The sequence below is a fragment of the Schistocerca gregaria genome, chromosome 1 (assembly GCF_023897955.1).
Source record: "Schistocerca gregaria isolate iqSchGreg1 chromosome 1, iqSchGreg1.2, whole genome shotgun sequence".
Lineage (NCBI taxonomy): Eukaryota > Metazoa > Arthropoda > Insecta > Orthoptera > Acrididae > Schistocerca > Schistocerca gregaria.
The window spans coordinates 1044978143-1045001272 of NC_064920.1; the positions used below are offsets into that span (position 1 = coordinate 1044978143).

At 38.9% G+C, this 23130-nt stretch overlaps 1 protein-coding gene across 3 annotated transcripts in view; it reads left to right on the forward strand.

Moving 5' to 3' along the window:
* Positions 1 to 17718, forward strand: part of LOC126280853 (uncharacterized) — a 326522-nt gene extending 308804 nt beyond the window's left edge. For 2 of the 3 annotated variants that reach the window (XM_049979798.1, XM_049979801.1), the window contains exon 5: positions 13307 to 15068. In XM_049979798.1, the coding sequence (XP_049835755.1) occupies positions 13307 to 14545 (1239 nt within the window). In that variant the 3' untranslated portion in view covers positions 14546 to 15068. Of the gene's footprint in view, positions 1 to 13306 lie in introns of all 3 variants that reach the window. The other variant, XM_049979799.1, reaches the window with a different exon arrangement.
* The last annotated feature ends 5412 nt before the right edge of the window (positions 17719 to 23130 follow it).

Sequence of the window (23130 nt, forward strand, 5' to 3'; positions counted from 1 at the left end):
TGGTTCCTAAATCTCTGTCTTACCATTATATAATCTATCTGAAACTTGTCAGTATCTCCAGGCTTCTTCCTTGTATACAGCCTTCTTTTATGATTCTTGAACCAAGTGTTACCTATGATTAAGTTGTGCTCTGTGCAAAATTCTACCAGGTGGCTTCCTCTTTCATTTCTTAGCCCCAATCCATATTCACCTATTACGTTTCCTTGTCTCCCTTTTCCTACTACCGAATTCCAGTCACCCATGACTATTAAATTTTCGTCTCCCTTCACTACCTGAATAATTTCTTTTATCTCATCATACATTTCTTCACTTTCTTCGTCATCTGCAGAGCTTGTTGGCATATAAACTTGTACTACTGTAGCAGGTGTGGGCTTCGTATCTACACTCCTGGAAATTGAAATAAGAACACCGTGAATTCATTGTCCCAGGAAGGGGAAACTTTATTGACACATTCCTGGGGTCAGATACATCACATGATCACACTGACAGAACCACAGGCACATAGACACAGGCAACAGAGCATGCACAATGTCGGCACTAGTACAGAGTATATCCACCTTTCGCAGCAATGCAGGCTGCTATTCTCCCATGGAGACGGGCGTAGAGATGCTGGATGTAGTCTTTTGGATCGGCTTGCCATGCCATTTCCACCTGGCACCTAAGTTGGACCAGCGTTCATGCTGGACGTGCAGACCGCATGAGACGACGCTTCATCCAGTCCCAAACATTCTCAGTGGAGGGACAGATCCGGAGATCTTGCTGGCCAGGGTAGTTGACTTACACCTTCTAGAGCATGTTGGGTGGCACAGGATACATGCGGACATGCATTTTCCTGTTGGAACAGCAAGTTCCTTTGCCGGTCTAGGAATGGTAGAACGATGGGTTCGATGACGGTTTGGATGTACCGTGCACTATCCAGTGTCCCCTCGACGATCACCAGAGGTGTACGGCCAGTGTAGGAGATCGCTCTCCACACCATGATGCTGGGTGTTAATCGTGTGTGCCTCGGTCGTATGCAGTCCTGATTGTGGCGCTCACCTGCACGGCGCCAAACACGCATACGACCATCATTGGCACCAGGGCAGAAGCGACTCTCATCGCTGAAGATTACAGGTCTCCATTCGTCCCTCCATTCACGCCTGTCGCGACACCACTGGAGGCGGGCTGCACGATGTTGGAGCGTGAGCGGAAGACAGCCTAATGGTGTGTGGGACCGTAGCCCAGCTTCATGGAGACAGTTGAGAATGGTCCTCGCTGATACCCCAGGAGCAACAGTGTTTCTAATTTGCTGGGAAGTGGCGGTGTGGTCCCCTACGGCACTGCGTAGGATCCTATAGTCTTGGCGTGCATCCGTGCGTCGCTGCGGTCCGGTCTCAGGTCGACGGGCACGTGCACCTTCCGCCGGCCACTGGTGACAACATCGATGTACTGTGGAGACCTCACACCCCACGTGTTGAGCACTTTGGCGGTACGTCCACCCGGCCTCCCGCATACCCACTATACGCCCTTGCCCAAAGGCCGTCAACTGCACATACGGTTCACGTCCACGCTGTCGCGGCATGCTACCAGTGTTAAAGACTGCGATGGAGCTCCGTATGCCACGGCAAACTGGCTGACACTGACGGCGGCAGTGCACAAATGCTGTGCAGCTAGCGCCATTCGACGGCCAACACCGCGGTTCCTGGTGTGTCCGCTGTGCCGTGCGTGTGATCATTGCTTGTACAGCCCTCTCGCAGTGTCCGGAGCAAGTACGGTGGGTCTGACACACCGGTGTCAATGTGTTCTTTTTTCCATTTCCAGGAGTGTATCTTGGCCACAATAATGCGTTCACTATGCTGTTTGTAGTAGCTTACCCACATTCCTATTTTCCTATTCATTATTAAACCTACTCCTGCATTACCCCTATTTGATTTTGTGTTTATAACCCTGTAGTCACCTGACCAGAAGTCTTGTTTCTCCTGCCACCAGACTTCACTAATTCCCACTATATCTAACTTTAACCTCTCCATTTCCCTTTTTAAATTTTCTAACCTACCTGCCCATTAAGGGATCTGACATTCCATGCTCCGATCCGTAAAACACCAGTTTTCTTTCTCCTGATTTCAACATTCTGTTGAGTAGTCCCCGCCCGGAAATCTGAATGGGGGACTATTTTACCTTCGGAATATTTTAACCAAGAGGCCGCCACCATCATTTAATCATACAGTAAAGCTGCATGCCCTCGGGAAAAATTATGGCCGTAGTTTCCCTTTGCTTTCAGCCGTTCCCAGTACCAGCACAGCCAGACTGTCCTGAGGGATATTGTGCCAAACTCTGTCCAGTTGGCACGATAGATCTTCAAAATCCTGAGTTGGACACAGGGCCTTGCCTGTAATACCCCAAACTTTCTCAGTTGGGGAGAGATCTTGTGACATTGCTGGCCAAGGTAGTATTTGTCAAGTGCTAAGATAAGCAGTAAAATCTCTTGCCATGTACGGGCTGGCATTATCTTCCGGAAATGTAAGCCCAGGATGGATTGCCATGAAGCGCAACAAAATGGGGCATAGAATATTGTCGATGTATTACTCTGCTGTAAAGGTGTATTGGATGATGACCAAATGGATCCAGCTATGAAGAGAACTGGCATCCTAGACCATTACTCTTGGTTATCAGGCCACATGTCAGATGATAGTTAGGTTGGTAACACACTGCTGTCCAGAAATCTCCAGACACGTCTTTTACCTGGAATGTCATTAACTACTGTAGAATTGGTTGCAGTGTCGAGTCCCAATTCAAAGCAAGCCCTGATGATACACAAAGATGTGTCTGATGATGACCTGGACAGTGGTGGCATACCAACCTGACTGTCGCTTGCCATATAATCTAACAACCAGGAGTGATGCTCTGGGGTGCAATTTCTTTTCACAGCAGGACCCTTTTGGTTTTAATCTGTGACACCCTCACAGCACATTGGTACAACTATGATATTATGTGCCCTGGTTTGTTGCTTTTCATGGCAAGCCACCCTAGGCCTACATTTTATTGGAGTGTAGTACACAAAGTTGCCAACTTTCCAACCCTGACAATGGCTCTAACCGTGCTGGCTATAAACTAAAGCTGAATTTGGATGACAGGTATGGTTGCATTGTTTTGTGCCATGTCAACTCCATGCCAAAGCTCATCAATCATGGCTAGAGGCTGGTGGCATATAGGTCTCTCAGCAACCTGTGAAGAGTTGTTTTCGTTGGTTGAGAGAGAGGTGGAAAACATGCAGGTCAGGGCAATTCACACACTCCATATCAAGCTGCAGGAATTGCAACTCCAAAACAATGCATCAGTGACGCAAATACCTGTAACTGGAAAATGTTGTGCTGAAGCCATGAACATGGACTGTGGGGCAGTGGAAAAATGTCATTTGACATATGGTTCTTGGTTCACACTGTTTTCAAGTTGTGGACCAGTTTATGTCTGACTTACGCCGTCCTAAACGTACAATGCAAACTGCTTGCTGTCAAGAGTAAAATGTGGTGGTGTTTCAGTGATGATCTGTGCAGTCATATCATGGCATTACATGGCCCTATGTGTACTCTCAGGGTTGCATTGCTGCTAAGGAATATGTGATTTTTTGGCTGCTTAGGTCCATATTGTGGTAGAATTTTTGTGCCCCAATGCTGATGCTGTGTTCATTGTCAACAGGCCTCCTATTCACACAGCTTGCATCACAACCTGTTTTTTGTGAGCACAAGGACAAATTGTTGCACACTCCTGGCTACCACAGTCACCATGTCTCAATGAGCCATTGTGGTCGCTTTTCCAGAGCAGGGAGCATGGGTACTATTCACCTCCATCATTGTTACATGAACTTGCAACCATTTTGCAGGAAGAATGGTATAAGGGTCCCTTGAAAATCATGCAGGACATGTGTATATCTTTTCTGGGAAGACTGGAAGCTGTCTTGAATGCTGATGGGTTACCTGCATTGTGTTAGATAATGTTGCGTTTGTGATATTTCCATATTTTTGTCCACTGCTATTGGTCAGGACAGCAAGGGGACAATAAAGTCTTTGATTGTCTTATTAAAAAGATAATGTAACAGAGACTTAAAAAGATAGGGCAGTAGCACCTGCCTTGATATGTCAGAAATGAAACACATGCTTTTTAAACTCAAAGTAATGTGAACCAGAGGCAATTGTCTTGTGTACACAGTTGCATCCCCACATCATCACTCCCAGTGCTGGATGTGTATGAAGGTAATGAATGCTATTTGGTAATGTTTATTCTTATTGGTGCCTCCAGACAAAAACACCCATCATGATGCTGTAGAGACAACAAAGATTCATCTCAAAAGACTGTTGCCATTCGTATGACAAGGGCTGCAATTGGGTGCACGAGTATTGGCTAGTCTCTCTCTGTTGCAGCTTCAAGGGAAGCCATGACAATAGGTTGCTCATTGTGTGGTCGTGTTAAGATCCTGCATAATGAACAATATGGCCTTCCTGAGGTCATTGGTTACATACCTGCAGGACAGTCACTGGATCTTGATGTCTGGTAGCAATGGTACATGGAATCATAAAGTGCATTGTGGATAGCCCATGAGCCTGTTGCAATCTAATTCGGACATGAGCTGTTAGATCTTTCTTCTTCTCCTTAGGAGAGGCATAACAATACACTCAGCCAGGTGTTTCTTTACTGTTATGGAAAAGCAGCCATAGGTTTTTGCTATTTTTACTGTTTACTGTAAGTTAGCTAAAAATCATTGAGGCTTGTTGTTGTTAATCCTATCTTTTACTAAGAATGGTTAATTCTTACTTACTTGGGTACTCCAGTGCTCAACTCCCTTCACTGTGACCATAGAGCCTTTGTTTTGTTCTTGTTCCCAAGGTGCACCTGCTGATGTTACTAATGTTTGCCATGTGTCTCTTTATCAGAGATAATATTGGCAGGAATATTTATAATATCGGAGACATCTTTTATTCTACACATGTTGAAGTGAATAGTTTTCAAACTAAAAATCTGCCTGGCAGTCCTTGCTAAATCTTCAATTACAGAAGATTCCCATGGGGATGATATAGTGTGCAGATTTCACCACAGTCGCAGCTGGTCATTGCCTGATATGTAGGCTATGGACCATGTCTGGAAAGGTGGTGCACAGTCACCTACTTGGCACATAATGTGCTGCCTGAAGCCTTTCAGTTACACCGTGAACAAATGGTAATGTTCTTCTTCTTGAGACAAAATTTTACGTCTGTTACCATTCTGTAAATATGAAATATTAAATTCCTTATAAATATTAATTTTGACCAACAGGAAGTGTGTAACTACTTCATTTCCTGGTCTTTCTTTGTTGTTCTCATTTCTCCAGGGCTCCTTCATGTTCTTATCATTTCTTTGGTCGATGTTGTGTGATATTTCTTATTTTTTCCGCCTTTCAACTGTTCTAAATTAAGTATTTTTTCTTTAAAAGAAAAAAATATCTCTTCACACTTGTGTAAAGTTATGAGCAGAAACAGACAGCAAAAGTTTAGTTTCTCCCCATGTATCCACATATCGTTAGTAGACCGGTCCCGAGTTTGAGTCTCCTGCCAGGAAGTTTCATATCAGCACATACTCTGCTGCAGAGTGAAAATCTCATTCTCCTGTAAAGATGTTACTTTTGATTGTCTTACAAGGTTACTGCAGATATTCATTTATACTATAATAGCAGTTGGTCACTAAGAATTTAAACATTGCTTTCTTGAATGCAGACAATGTTTTTATTTCTTTTAGCTGAGTTGGAAATTTGTTGTACGAAATAGTAGCCTGAATGTTGATTTGTTTTTGTGTTAAAACCTTGTTTACTCTTTTTTTATGAGGATGTCATTGCACATCCTTGTGTTGTAGGAATGAAGATCTGAGTTGGTTTTATAATTATCAATGTGCATTTTTATATTAACAACACTTTTTTTATATAGAGGCATAGTAAGGGTAGAACATTCAGGTGTTGAAATAACTGTTTGGGAGGTGTTAGCTTTGTATTGTTTGAAATCATTCTAACAGCTCATTTTTATAAGGTGAAGATGGTTTTCATGTTTGCTTTATTATGACCCCAAAGGGTTAGGCCATAGGTGATAGCAGAATGGATGTAAGCAAAGTAGACAGTTCTGCTACACTTTCTACTAGACACAGTACTAATTATGTGTAATGCAAGGCAAGCAGAGCTTAACTTGTTAGTGAGGTAGACAATATGGGCTTTCCAGTCTAAATTTTCATAAATTTGCCCATCTAAGAATTTTGTGGCAGCTATTGTTTCAATTTGTTTATTTTGAATTTTGAGGTTCACACCATGATGAGACTTTGTTTTCCAGTAATGTATATCATTAGTTTTTGAAATATTTAAGGTTAGCCTGTTCAGTTCAAGCCAGTTTTGTATGTATTCCAAAACTCTAGTTGCAGATGTTGGCAATGCCACATTTATGTATACCTATAGCTTCTAGTTTGCCTAGCAAGATATCATGATCAACAGTATCGAATGCCTTCAAAAAGTCAAAGTTTATTCCTACTGTACTATTATTTCTGCCAACTCCTGTTACAATGTTTTCAATGAATTGGGTAATTGCTGTTTCTGTACTCATGCCTTTGCAAAAACCATGTTGGTTTACATACAAGAGACTGAATTTTTTGAGGTAATTTGTAATTATATTTTTCAGGACAGTTTCTATTATTTTTGAAAATGTGGATAACAAAGCTTTTGGTCTAGAGTTTCCCACTTCATATATATTACACTTTTTATACAACGGTTTTATTTTTGAAATTTTTATTCTTTGTGGGAATGCTCCTTCTGTTAATAATATGTTTATGATATGTGAGAGTGGTTCTGCTATGACACTAGCACATTTAATTATGACTGAACCTAGTACCTCGTCATTTCCAGAGGACATTTAATTCCTCATTGTGTTTTTTTTTTTATCTTAAGAACTTCTAATTTATTTGTGAGACATAGCAATATTGAATTATCACTTTGCTCTCTTTGAACTGTGGTACTACTATTTCCAGCAAAAGTTTTACTCAGATTGACTGGAGTGTTTGTGAAATGATCATTTATGTAATTTACTAGAGTACCATTTCTGAGTAACACAGGACGATTCATCTTTTAATGCAATGTCATCTTGCTTTTTAACACTTTTGTTTTTCCTTTTTTACTATATTCCATATTGCTTTCGACTTGTTTGCTGTCCCTATGATTACTTAGTCATTGTGCACTGTCTTGGCTGTTTCAATTACCTTCTTATAAATTTTCTTATATGTCTTAACATATTCTGCAAAGTGTTTATCTTGGTTGTCTTTTCTCAGTTGATTGAGAAGTTCTGTCTTTTGACTGGATACTCTGATAGCAGGTGTTATCCACTGTCTGCTGTTTCTTGGCATGACATTAATTCTTGTCAGTTTCTTTGGAAAACGCATCTCAAATATGGACATGAAAGTATTATAAAATTCATTGAATGAATGATTCATCAGTTGATGATTTTGAGTATACATCTTCCCAGGCTTCTTTTGCTAATGATTGAATAAAAATATTAGCCTTTTCTGGGTGGAAGTGCCTTTTATATTCCCTCTTGTATTTAACCACCTCAGGTACAGAAGAATGTATGCATGATACTAGTGTGTTGTGGTCTGAAAGATCTAAGTTTGTGTTTTGTGCCTCAGTAACATCATTTTTGATATTTGCAAAGATACTATGTAATAGGGACGAAGATGACTAATTATTCTAGTGGGGTCCGTGAATAGTGGTTTCATGTGAAAGATGTTTAGGATACTCAAAAGCTCTCTTTTTTTTTTCTTCATTTTCAATTAACAGGTTGATGTTAAAATCCCCACATAGTAATAAGTTCACTTCATTGTTATGAAAGATGATTAGCACTGCTTCCAAATTTTTAAGAAATATGTTTTTGTTACCTAGTGGTGACCTGTATATTGATATGACAACTAGTTTTTTATGCTTCTTCTCAGATTTTAGCTCTATTGCATAGGATTAAAAAAATTCCTCGATATTTAGATGGTATGTTTCAGATCTAACTTTATACTGCAGCCCAGCCCTAGTGTATATGCATACTCCACCATTTTTACAAACACTGCACCAATAATGAGATGCTAATTCAAATTGCCTATAAATATAAGACTTAATTCACTGACCCTGCACCAGTGTTCTGATAGACAAATACAAGAGATCTCTACAGCGTTGTTCTAACACTTTATTTCTGAGACACTGAATGTTTTGACTCATTATCTTGAAAGTTCTGCAAGTATTTGTTATTTTGTCAATACCTAGTGAAGTGAAGTGCTGGTTTGTTGTTGATATTTGACACTTATCTGCAATTTTTCAGGATGATTTGTCATAATCTCTTCCCTTTCTTCATTTGGTGCTATAAAAAAATCATCACAAAGTGTAGCAGCTGTACTTGGCCTTTGGCTGCTCCTCAGGCAGTGTTGATCAGCTGTTACTGTTGTTGGAAGTTCAGTGACTACTGCTGTTGGTGCTGTCAGTAACATGGTTTCTCGTACAGTGACTGTGTTTGCTTTTTTTTACTGACACTGTTTCTGCTGGAGGTGTGGCTGCTGTAACTGATGTTGGTTTTTCCTCAGCTACTGATGTTTCTTCTGCTGTTGATGTAGGTTTAGTTGTTATTGCTGTTTCTTCTTCTTCTTCTTCTTCTTCTTCTTCTTCTTCTTCTGTTGCTGTTGGTGGTGGTGGTACTGCTGCTACTGTCATTTGTGTTGTACTTGCTACAACTGGCTTTGGTGATTTTACTGATACTGGTGTTTCTGTTGCAGATATTTGCAGGTGCCTCTTGATTTTTTTTCCAATAATTTCTGTGTCACAATTTCCTTCCCTAGACTGTTCCAGTGAAGGCCATGGGACGTGTGAAACCGGAGCCCAACGTTGCTAATATCATCATCATCATCAACAACATTTTTTAAATGCTTGCATATATCAGAAAGAAGATCGTTGGCATCTCTGATCTCCTTGTTTACACAAGACCAATGTGCCAAATCATAGCGGTGGGGAATGGTCACAGAGTGTTTGTGTGTGACATATGAAGCAGTTGTTCCCTTAATTTTGAGCAAGCTGTGGATGTTTTTTTTTTCTGTATATATCATTTGAGCTGATAAACAGAGCTATTAAGTCTCCTGAAGATAACTCCATAATTTTTTTTATAATGGATAGCATTCATTATTTCTGAGAGGGGCGCTCCTGGCTTGACAAAGTTCATGGCTTTCACAACTGCTGTCTCATTAACATGTGAGCCGATTCCACGTCCATGGCTATTGGCTAGAATATAAAGTTTCATCAAGTGATCACGGATTTTTTGCTGTGACATAGGTACATGTTGTTATAGTTTGCGAGTCTTCAGGGGTGCAGAAATGGCTGGTTTAGGTATCTGAATGTTTGAAGTAGCATTTTCTCTTGCAGAATCAGCACTTAGTGTACTTTGGACGTCTTATTGGTTTTTTTTTTTTTTTTTTTTAAGAAATTGGTGTATTTGGTAACTCTCTGCTGTTACCAGTATCACATTTCCACTCCAATATTGTGTTTTTGGCTGTTTTTATGACGGGATGAATTTTTCATACCATAAATTGAGCTCTCTTTCGTATAAAATGTATATGACGCCATTTTTGCCACCTCTCTCATAGTTAGTTAGTTATCTGTAGATATCTTTTTACAGGATATGGGAAATGTCAAAGTATTTACAAATTTAGACCAATATGAAATAAGTAATTTGTATACACATATATTTACAGACTTCTGGTTAAAGACAGTCATTAGATTTACTCCTGCTATAAAATACAATACAAATAACTTATTAAATAATGTAATGCCATGTTGTTCCCTCATCTCTCACTATTAGTCACTGCACAGATTATACACACATTGTTTCATAAGACTACACACACACACACACACACACACACACACACACACACAACACACACACACACACACACACACACACGTGATCTCTGGGCCATTTTCTGTACTGCAACTTTGCATCCATTTGCTATCCTGAAAAACTGAGTCAGCATCCCTCCATAATGAGTCAGAAAGAGGAAGAGGTATTAGTATTGTGCATAGTGGGGGTAAGTGTGTCTAGAAAGGAAAAAAAAGGAGGAAAAAAAAAAAACAAAGTAAATGTGTTATGTGGAATGTTGGATATTTTATAATTATAATTATAATAATAATTATTATTTATTTGTATAACATTCTTTATCAAACGCCCTACTCTGTTTTAGCTGAGTAATCCTTCAATGTATAAAATGTATTGCGTAAGAGGTACTTTTTAAATAAGTGTATTTTGGCAATTTCTTTAATCTCTTTTGGCAATTTATTGTACAGATTTATTCCTTGGTAGAAAATGCTGTTTTGAGTTTTATGTTTATTTTTTCTTGGTAAATGTAAGTTGAGTCTATCTCTTGCTGTCTTGCTGCATGGTCATGGACAGAGCTGTTTGAGCAGTAATAACCAATGTTACTTTTGATGTTTGACTGGTAAATGTATTCACATGGAACAGTTAAAATCCCCAATGTTCTGAACAGATCTTTACAATGAGTTCGACTAGTATTTTTGGTTTATTATTCTTATGGCTCTTTCTGGAGTTTGAAAATTGTGTTCATATTTTGTGCATTTGTTCCCCAAAAAAGAATTCCATAGCTAAGAATTGAGTACATATGAATAATATGTAACTAAAAGACACTGCATGTTACACACTGACGATAGGATTCTAAGGGCATAACATGCTGATGATATTTTGTTTGCAAGTACCTTTGTGTGTTCACACCACTTAAACTGAGAATCAATATTCATTCCTAGAAATTTTGCTTCTGTTACAGTCTTTAGAGGCACCATCTACATTTAATTTAACATTGTCATTTTTTCTCTTCACACTGAAATTCATGGCATTTTTTTATGTTCAATGTCACTTTATTACTTATTGACCAATCATAAACTTCCTTGAGTTTCATTTGCTTTCTTGGCAAGGAGTGCTTTTCTTTTCTCAGTGACTATAATATTGCTGTCATCAGCGAACAGTAATTTTTCACCATGGTTAACACTACTGGGGAAGTCATTGATGTATATCAGGAATAGTATTGGTCCTAATATGCTACCCTGCAGAACCCCTACATTAATGTATTTTGGTTCCATAAGTGTTTTAGTAAATGTTTAGATCTATTTGAAGTATGTCTTATCTCTACGCTTTCTACCCTATCTGTTAGGTATGATCGAAACCAGTCATTATGTACCCCTCTTATTCCTAAGCTTCTAATTTATTTAATAGAGTCTTATGGTCAAATGTATCAGACACCTTAGAAAGATCCAAAAATATGTCTGTGACACACCCGTCTTTATCAAGAGCATAAAGTACAACTTTCGTGAATTCTACTATGGTGACTCCGTATTTTTGCCACTTCAGAAACCAAACTGTGATTCACTTAAAAGATTGTATTTATTTGGGTAATTCATTAATCTGTCTTTCATAAATTCTTCTATTATTTTTGAGACTGCTGACAGCAGAGAAAGGGGCTGGTAATTTTCTGTGTCTTCTGCATTACCTTTCTTAAGTAAAAGTGCAACTCTTGCCTGTTTTAACTGCTCCAGAAATGTCCCTGATGTGAAGGATTCATTTGTTATATTTGTTAAGGGGCCTTGTGTAATCCCCATGCATTGTTTCAGTACACACATTGGTACTTCAGCTAAGCCTACTTAATTTTTATTTTTTGAATTGTTTTGCTGACTTCATTCTCTGTGGTTGGAAGTATTTTTAAACACTATAACTTCTTTTGGTGTTGTTACAAGTTCTTGTATCTGAATGAAATTTATCATATGATTTACTTGCGTTCTGTTGCGTGCCTTTGTTAGTCATGTTTTAAAACCTTTATCTCCTCCAATAACACTGAGATAATTTCGTTCGAACAGTCTTCTCCATTAAGTTTGTGAACTAAATCATCTGTGAGACATTTTGAGCAGAACCAAATCATATGTTTTGGATCTGTATTTACACATTTATAATGGAACACAGTTGTACATACCGCACACATTACACCTTTTTCTGAACGTCTCTCGCAGATGAAAGGGTCCAAACGTATTATTTCACTTGATTTGTCGTATGACGATGTGGACGCTCCATGTGTGAGGTTTTCTTTAAATCTTCTTCTGGCTTCGTTGCTCTTTTCTATTACTTTTATGATGATATAGCACAAAAAACCACACGTACTCATGATACTATTACACATTGTACACTTTTCCTTGTTCTTTTTGTACTTTTGTTCAGACCTAGTATTCTGCCAATCTACACTCAGTGCCATGTTACCTAATTAGATAAAGTAGTTTTTTTGATACTAAAATACTTACCAAATGTTGCAAAGCTATAGAAGGCTGTGATACAGAGTGTGAGAGCTAGTGATGTAGAAAAATACTGCTTGAATAAGGGCAGTGGTAGAAGATTGATTTTTAGGATTCTCAGAAGGGATTATAGTTGACTGGGAATGGCATGGAATCTTCAAAGACGTGTCCAGGAACACTGGGTGAGATGGGTGGCACAAAAACGATGCACAGTGCTGTGAACACACATCCGTCTCTTCCTCAGAGATCAGTTAAGATAATAAGGAAGTTGTCTTGTTCTTCACTTTGTGTATCCTGCACCCCATATTCCAGTTGACATAATCATTGCCTTAAGGAACCCATTTTTTCTTTAAATTTGTAGGTACTTGTTTAATATGCGTACATTTCTAATCCGTACTCATTGTGTCAACTCGGACAATAAATGTGTGCATCTGGTGAAACCACACTGTAAAAGTGCATGCAGATGATTCCTTAAATACCATCCAAACTTGGGTTCACTGACAGGTTTGTCTCATCTTAGAAAATTGCAGAAATGTGGGGACACCTACCTTGTAGGGCTTATAGGTAGGTAACATTGAACAAGTACATAGAAGGGTGGCAGGGGTTGTCATTGGTTTGATGTAGGGGAGATCACCATGGAAATGCTAAAAAACTGGAGTTAGCAGATGCTTGAAAGCAGATCATTATTTTATCCTATGGCAGCCTCCTTAAGTTTCAGAAATCATATTCTGGTGCCTCCAACTTATCAGTCCACTTAAATGTCTCTGTGCATGCTAATTATCTCTGTTACTGTGCTCCCTACATGAATGGAAAGGAAAGTATCTGAGACATGTGAAGGAGACTGATGGTATTCAACAAAGAATGAATGCCTATAAGAATTCGTATCATCCCTGCATATTAATTGATTAATTGAGACTGAAAATTTGGTGCAATTAAGAGGTTTTTCTTTTCCAGGTGGGAGACAACACATTTCCAAATCTGATAGCTCTTCTGACTGGGCTGAGCTATGAAAAGGTCAAGAAAGTATGTTGCAAGACAAAGGAAACACCAATGGATGACATCCCTCTTATCTGGAAGGATTTTCATCAACAAGGATACATAACTGCTTACGCTGAAGATGAAGTATTTATTAGCACATTCAACTACCAGAAAGGTGGCTTCAAGCATCAACCTACAGACTACTATCTTCGACCCTTTTTCCTTGCCACAAACAAGAAACTGAAATCTAAATCTACTGATCAGTCAGCTACATGTGCCGGGTCTCTTTCTGTTTCAGAACACATTCTTAGGTATGCAGTAGATTTCGCAACTGTTTTTCAGAATGCCTCATATTTTGCACTCTTTTGGGTGAACAATTTTAGTCACGATAACCTCAACACCCCTAGTGCTATGGACATTAAAATCATGTACCTCCTTCAAGAGCTGACAGACAGTGGTGTTCTGAACAATACACTTGTACTTTTTTTCAGTGATCACGGAATGCGCTTTGGGAAGATACGAGAAACAGTTGTTGGTTGGTTTGAGGACAGACTTCCCTTCCTGTATTTCTGGATACCTCCTTGGTTTAGGAGTAGTTACCCTGATGCCTATAAGAATATTGTCACAAACAGCAACAGACTAACGTCACCTTTTGATGTTCATGCGACTCTGAGAGACGTACTTGAAAGGGCAGGAAGGACAGACAGTGAAATGAGTGTCAAAAATGCAAGTCTCGAATGCCCAACGTGTAACAGTCTCTTCAGGGAAATTCCCTATGATAGGAAATGTAAGGATGCAGGTATTCAGCCTCACTGGTGTGCATGCACAGAGTACAGGACGGTGTCTACCAAAGATACTACCATGCAGGCTTGTGCAAAATATGCACTTTCTGAGCTGCAGTCTATGTTAGATGCTGCAAACAAGGAGAGAAAAGTGAAACTTTGTGCTGATTTGAAGTTGAAACGAGTAGTTGAAGGGAAAAGCAATGATCTCGATATTAAAGCAGAAATGGATCATGTGGACTACGTAGTTGTGTTTCAGACTACACCTGGTGATGGACTGTTTGAAGCAACTGTCAGACACTTCCACAAAGATCCAGCATCTTTCAGTCTCACAGGACAAATAAGCAGGCTAAATATTTATGCCAATCAAAGTAGGTGCATTTCAGATGCTCATCTGAAGCTTTACTGTTACTGTCTAGATAAAAAAGTGTGATTCACAAAATTTCCAAGAAATGACTATTTCTTGTGCGTCAATGAGAGTTACCAGGTAGCTCAAATGTGGTTCCATTCTGTAGCATCTATATGTTCCTGAAACAATGAAATGTCATGTTGTAATGGCAGTAAGATAAATTATTTTGCAGACAAGAATTTTTATGATTTTTTTTTTCTTTTACCATGGCTGTGAAGCTAAATTTTATATAGAAACTGTTCAGTGGCTGCTTTTTAAGATTGTGACTGAAGTAGTTGCAATGAAAGCAGTTATCTAGTTGGTATTATTTTTTATGTTGTGTTTAAAAGTACTTCTCATACTTTCAAGGACTATGTATTACATCCTGTTAATATGAACTTACCTTTTCTGTATGGTTAATTATTTTTTTTGGTGACTGAAGTGATGTCTATGATTGTTCATAGAGTTCAGGAAATCATAGTTCCTGCAAGTGCATGAGTACAGTACAAATGTGTTAAATGTGTTCCAAGGCCAAATAGATGATGCTCATTGTACTGGTTGCAGACTACCTAATGAGAAATGTTACTGTTGTGTTTCCCCTTTTCTTTCAGCATGCCAGCTGGTCTGGAGTGCTGAATTTTCAGAACAGTCAATTTCTTGAGCACTGAATATTTTGTATTTTTCTTCATTATAAAACTTCATTCATTTGTTACTTTGCAATGTATGATTATCACACATGTACAGATCTTAGACGGAGTACACCACAGTTCTAAAAATGTACCCTACTCTGCTTCAGTGAAGAATCTCCAAGTATGGCAGCTGTAAGCTGCCAAAAGACAAACTGTAAGGGAAATATAGGAAGTAATATAAATGATGAAGATAAGAAAGATAGCCATTGTACTCGAGGATTATTTTGCTGATAATAATTCCCCCCCCCCCTCCAACCCTCCCTGCTCTGCCCCCCTCCTCCCCCCCTCCTCCCCCTCCTCCCCCCTCCTCCCCCCCCTCCTCCCCCCCTTTCACACACACACACACACACACACACACACACACACACACACACACACACACACACACACAAACACCAATTTCAATAGGCAAAAGCTAAAGAGCATTCTCTCAGCTGAAAAGAGAGGTGGTGGTAGTTACCTGAAGGAGGGCAGAGTAAAAGACAATAGAAAAGATTCTAATGTAGGGGACAAAGGGGTATTTGGAGCTAATGTGGATGTTTAGGAGGGGGGCCGGAGGACAGGGTAGATGAAGGATTAGGACTGGGATAAAAGATACAAAAGGGTGGAGGGCAACAATAATGACAGACAGGGAATAGAGGAAAGTGACTACAGGGATGAGCAGAGATTGAGACCAGGAGTGTTGTGCAACTAAAAGATACACTGGTATAAAAGTTTCCTGAACACTTCAGAGAAGATGCAGTTCATTGAAGGCAAGAGGATGCATATAGTATTAGAGATGAAGCAGGTGTAGAAATAAGTCATTGTTCAGAAGAGCAGCTTTCCACATTCTTCTGAGCAGCAACAGGGTAGTCATTTTACACAGAAAGTAGTACAGCAATAACATTGCAGTTGCTGTGTAAAAGAACTGCTTCCAGTAGTGGGATTATCTATTGAGATACGCTAGTGACAGGACTGGAATAGAGAACAATGGACAGTTGCATGGATAATTGTTAAAAGTATGTTTCTTTCACAGATGAGACATATGGGAGGAAGGTGTTTGGAGTGGGAGTCTCATCAGAACACGCTAGGATATTCTGTTGGCTGGGGAGAGTATGTGGGCAACAATGTGGGACAGATATGTTTAATGTTAGAAAAAGACAAAGGGTAATTATGCTGAGATGCATATCATGTTTCAGGTGCTTTTCCTCTGCGATACTATTTAAATGGGGGTGGGGGTGGTATGTCCAAACCTCAGTGGTTCTTTCTCATGGTAAGCCATTCTTTCATCATATCATTGAGAATGTATGGTACATAATTGCATCAATATTTCAGTCACTGTACTTGGCACATGCCAAGGTTAACATATAATACTATGAGACTACATCATACTGGCCTTATATGGCTTCGATAAATTTGACTTACCCTGCGGATAAGTCAGAGTTGAGACCCTGCACACCCTTTACTCCCACCACTTGCCCCACCCCTCAGGCCCCCCCCTCCCCCCACTGCTGTGAACCATGTAATAGTGATGTAAATTACTATTATTTCATTGAAAGATCTGCTAAATGTGCCTCATGATCTTGTTGAAAGAGGTCAGGGGGAAAAGCTGCACCAAATAAAGCTAATTCATGCATCAGTGTTTAGGGGGCAGATTATGATAAACTAAGTTATTTTTATGAACGCTTTGTATAATAAGTGAAATTTCTTATTTGAAGTTGTGCAGGGTCTGCTCATTCAAAGTTCTGTTGATCTTGAGTGATGATACAAAACAAGAAGGTTCCCACATTCAACTCCTCTTGAAAATGGTTGATGAAGATATATTGTTGACCTTTTTCTAAAATTTATGAACGTCCATAGCCAATAAACAATGAATGTCACTAAAATAGTTTATATCTTAGTTGTTCTGGTCCAATACTGTTATGCAGTATGTTGAAAAACAGATGATATAATAATATGATGAAACATAAGTAAGCTAATTGAGATAGATTTTAAAGCAAGTGCACTTACAATGCTCCTCCCATATTGTCCATAGATGCATTATTCTCTCAGTAAAATATTATCAAGAAGCTTTGCAGTTCTAATGGAAAAAAATATATTTGGGAGCAGTATCATATTTTCAAAACATTTGGATCAGTTTTATTATTTTTAGATAACTTTATGAAAAAAAAAACATACTCTGTAATTCCCCATTTAACATGATATTCTTGGCTACATAAATTAAACACTTTGATAACTCATTAAAGGTAGAAATTTTGTGTACTGTGGAAACATGTTTCTTTGAGTATTTATGATTTGTTTCTCATATGTCTAGCATCAGACTTAACCTATTTATTTGACTCACACACGAAGTAATGAGAATGTAAGTCACTTCATAATACACTTAACACTTACTGGATTACTGCACTCACAAGAGTAGAGTTGCAGTGTGTTATACTTTGAATGTGTAATTGTAACATTCCTGAGTTAGTTCCTGAAGCTGGACTAATGATAAAACTAAAGACTGCTAATGTATATGACCACAGAAGTAAAATAAAACAATAAACATAACTTTTGTGTGTTTTAGAGTTGTTAATTATGTAAATATATAAAGATAGAGGAGAAATACTGTATTTTTGTTCTATTGTAAAAGTTGACAATGTAGTAAAATGAATTATGCTTGTTTTACTTATGTTGTATCTTTGGATTGTTTAAAAAATACTGCCTGAAAGTGAAAGACTTTAGCGTGTAATAACAGTTTATACTATAGGATGGAATTTACTTAATAATTCATGTAGTTATGTTTTTGGCTTTATATAATATAATATTGAATTGAGTTGGTGGTAGATGCAGTATGGTATTGCGGCCCCGGAGCAAAAGTATGGAAGTACTACAGGTGAGTAATGAACATTGGTGTTGGACATCAGCAGCAGGATTAAAACAATGGAAACCACCCACATATCACAATTATTCATGGCATGATGAAGCTCAACAACACCTGTTTTCCCAACATGTGACAGTGATAATATTGTGCTGACGATACATTTTTAGAGACGCCTGAGAAAATTTGAGGGGGACTGACACAAAAATTAGAAGCTGCGGATTGACAATATTATGAAAAAGATACATTGCTACTCACCAAATAGCATAGCTGTTGAGTCACAGACAGGCACAACAAAAGGCTACAAACCACATTAGCCTTGGGCCAGAGGGCCTTCTGAAATGACACATACACTTACAAATTCACATAAATGTAGCTCTCACATGCGACTGCTGTCTCTGGCTGCCAGGGTCAGTCTGTGATTCAACATCTCTGCCACATGGTGAGTAGCAATCTATCCTCCTAATATTACCATTATTCCATACAGGAATTACAGAATGTTATTTAGCAAAAAGTTAGAAACTGTGATTCATCATCATCATGTATAAGCAGAAACAGTTATCATATTTTGATTAGTGTATTTCTTCTTCTTCTTCGGCACTAAAGCTCATGAGAGGCCTTGGCCTTTATGAAATTCTGACTCTGTACATATATTTTCTATTTTTCTGGCTCTTCTGAAGGTCAGCCAACACACTATGCATTCATCTGACTCTTGGTCAGTCCAGATATTCGTGCCTTTTGCCAACCTCTCGCTGAATCCTAACCAACATATTCTCAGAGATTTTGATTCAGTGCATGTACAAGTATACGACCTATGGAAAGCTTACACGGAGGTAACAAAAGTCATGGAACATTTGCTACTGTCATATTGGGCCTCCTTTTGCCTGGTGTAATATAGCAGCTCAGTGTGGCATAGACCAACCAAAAATTGGAAGGCCCCTGCGGAAATTTTGAGCCATGCTCTCCCTATAGTAATCCATAATTCTGCAATTGTTTCCAGTCCAGGATTTAGTTTACGAACTGATCTCTCGATTATGCTCCATAATGTTCAATACAACTCATGTCAGATGTTCTGGGTGCCAAATCATTCATTCAGACTATCCAGAATGTTCTTCAAACAAGTGACGAACAATTGTGGCCCACTAACGTGGTGCATTGTCTTGCATAAAAATTCCATTGTTTACGAACAAGTAGCTGAACATAATCATTTCCAGTCGGTAATTGGGTCATCTGGACCAGAGGACCCAGTCCATTGCATGGAAACACGGCCCTCACGATTATAGAGCCACCACCAGCTTGCACAGTGCCTTGTTGACAACTTTTAACCATGGCTTTGTGGAGTCTGCAGCACACTTGAACCCTACCATCAGCTCTTACCAATTGAAATTCGGACTCATCTGACCAGGCCATGGTTCTCCTTTGGTCTAGGATCCAACTGATATGGTCATGGCCCAGGAGGGGTGCTGCAGGCTATGTCATGCTATTAGTAAAGGCACTCACTTCAGTTGTCTACTGCCATAGCACATTAATGGCCAGTTTCACTTCACTCTCCACTGTCCTAATGGATAATTTCATCATACATCCCACATTGATTTCTGCAGTTATTTCATGCAGTGTTGCTTGTCTGTTAGCACTGCTAACTCGATCCAAATGCCACGTGTATTCCCTAATGATTTCTGAAATGGAATGTCCCATTTGTCTAGCCTCAACTATCATTACAGCACTGCCCTTCTATACCTTGTTTACATGATACTACCACCATCTATACAGGGTGTTACAAAAAGGTACGACCAAACTTTCAGGAAACATTCCTCACACACAAAGAAAGTATGTTTTGTGGGCATGTGTCCGGAAACGCTTACTTTCCATGTTAGAGCTCATTTTATTACTTCTTTTCAAAACACATAAATCATGGAATGGAAACACACAGCAACAGAATGTACCAGTGTGACTTCAAACACTGTGTTACAGGAAATGTTCAAAATGTCCTCCTTTAGCAAGGATACACGCATCCACCCTCTATCGCATGGAATCCCTGATGCGCTGATGCAACCCTGGAGAATGGCGTATTGTGTCACAGCCATCCACAATACGAGAGCGAAGAGTCTCTACATTTGGTACCGAGGTTGCATAGACAAGAGCTTTCAAATGCCCCATAAATGAAAGTCAAGAGGGTTGAGGTCAGGAGAGCATGGAGGCCATGGAATTGGTCCGCCTCTACCAATCCATCGGTCACCGAATCTGTTGTTGGGAAGCGTACGAACACTTAGACTGAAATGTACAGGAGCTCCATCGTGCATGAACCACATGTTGTGTCTTACTTGTAAAGGCACATGTTCTAGCAGCACAGGTAGAGTATACTGTATGAAATCATGGTGGTGTATCGAGGAAGTACAGTACATACTGACGAAACTAAAATGAGCTCTAACATGGAAATTAAGTGTTTCCGGACACATGTCCTCATAACATCTTTTCATTATTTGTGTGTGAGGAATGTTTCCTGAAAGTTTGGCCATATCTTTTTGTAACAACCTGTATATGTGCAGATCATTATCACATGACTTTTGTCAGCTCACTGTATATTGGTCTCTGAAATTGTGGCATTATTTCAAAGAATTATCCAATCAAGAAAACATTTTACTTGCTGGCACTGTGCAGAAAAGTTTTTATTTACAAAAATCACCTTTGTTGAACAAGAGAGAGAAATTCAGTGACAGCTGATGTTAAGATTTACATAATAAAATCTGAAAAGGTACTACAATTTTGAGATTGATATGTATTGATGCAGCTAAGATGAGCATACATCACTGTTTTTTAAAACAAGTGTAGGTAGAATGCACAGAAATTTACAAACAAACATAGTGAATTATAATAGCAACTGATCTACTGTTCTTACATATTTTGTTAACTTAGTACCAGTAACTGATGAAATTCATATCTGGTATAAGAATGTTTCAGAGCAGTAACTTAACTTTACATACGACAAAAATGGTAGCTAAGACGGTTAGCTTCCAACTGTATGTAACCAAATGTGTTTGAACATTGTGTGCATGAAAGTGAATACTTTCTAGGTAATGACTAATGTTTTTATATGCAAACCTATCAGTATGTTCATTTCTTTATTTTGTTCTTTGATTGTGAGCTCTATGTGACTATTTCAAGTTGAGTATTAGGTGCACCATGAAGAATATAAACTCACTTTGATTGTACAGCCTTAATGTGACAGGGGCTCAGTATTTACAAACTTTCATACATAAACATAATACTGTTCTCAGCATGTCTCGTGCAGTGGTGATAGTGCATACTGTATTCATTAATGGCAGGCATTGTCTAACAATCACTTGGTATCATTTGCAGGAACTGCAGGTGGTATGGCCTGATATGAGCTTCATTTTACCTGGCAGGACAATATAACAGGGAAGCACGAAATGGGAGTGACAACTGAAATGTAACTTTCAAGAGTACTTTACAGTGAGATACACAGCTAACCGTCACAGACGCAGAATCATTGCCATACGATGAATATATGCAGTTGAGAACATGAAACTGTTCTTGAATTAAATTCATCACACTCAAAAGATGATCTACATGCACACTTTGGGTTCAGCAGATGATATGCTCAGATTTGTAATTACAGAAATATCAGGCAATGCCACAAACATAATTCAACACCCATTCTTCAGCACTGTGTGGAAAAAGGGAACAACATTAATGAGCCAATTAGGAGATATTGTTTGCCTACAGCATCTTACTTCAGGTGTCCATCACAATATGCCACCAGCAGAATCCAGAGTACATTCCTACTGTAGTTTGATAAGAAAACATGAAGCCAGAGTACATGCACATGAGCTGCTGCAATCTCGGAATGCTGAGGGACTAGTTACATTTGTAGAAGTGGTCGCTGGCCACAAACTATAACTTTTGAAGTAGTCCCCAGAGGACTAGTGCCTCCTTATATTAACTGTTATCCTAACTGCTTTTGTTTGAAGTCTGGAAAACCTATCCATGTAGACTGTGGTTGCCCCACATTAATCGCATATTGCAAATGAGAATGGGTTAAATCACAGTACACTTGTTTAAGGACTGGGGGGGGGGGGGGGGGGGGGAGAGAGGAGAGGAGAGGAGGGAGATATTATATTCGCAAAATGTTTAAGTAAGAAAATATTACTGGCAACCTTTTCACAGATGTAGCTGATATGCTCTTTTCGTAAGGGATGTTCATCAATCAAAATACTTCAGTTTATCAGATGTGTCAGCTGTAGAAAGTTATTGAATATGAGCATTATTATAATTTAACAAGAACTTCATTACTATGGTTTTGTCCTTATTCAATGTAAGTTTATTCATTGTTAAATATTATGCGATCATTTCAAAGTTTCCTTTGTTGTTTTGGAATGCTAGCTGCTTGGTATGTTCCCAGCTAATAGTTGGTGTATCAGCATAGCTCACTAGTTCTAAGTTTTGTGGCTGTGTTGTGTCATTAAAATATACAAGAAACAAGAATGGCTCAAGTATACTTCCCTGTGGGACTCCACAGATGAGATTTCTGTATGCTGCCTTTACTGTATGAATGTCTTACTTTCATTATTAGAGCTTAGTGTAGTACACTGTCTTCTATCTCGGAGATAAGAACTTAAGAATTTTAGTGCTACTCGTTGTATACTATAAGTTTATAATTTGCATAATAGCACTGCATGATTCACAGGATCAAATGATTTAGAAAAGTACCAATAACTTTGTTTCCTTTATCCAGTCTGTTCAGCAGTTCATGGGAAAAAAAATTGCTACTGCTGTTGTTGTAAATCGTCCGTTTCAGAATCCTTGCTCTGAGTTGTATGATAGATTGTATTTACAGAAGGAGGGTTCCATTTGGTCTACAATTACTCTTTCAAGCAACATGCCAAGTGTTGAAGTCAATGGGATTTGTCCATAATTATTTATGTAAGTGGCTGTACCCTTTTCATACACCCGTACAGTTATTTTTAAAAGTTCAGGAAAGGTCCCCTGGCAAGCTGAACTTCTTATTAAATGTGTTATTCTACATTCAAATCTTTACTCTTTAAACCATTTTGTGGGGCATGGCAGAGGAGAGGTCCCATTGT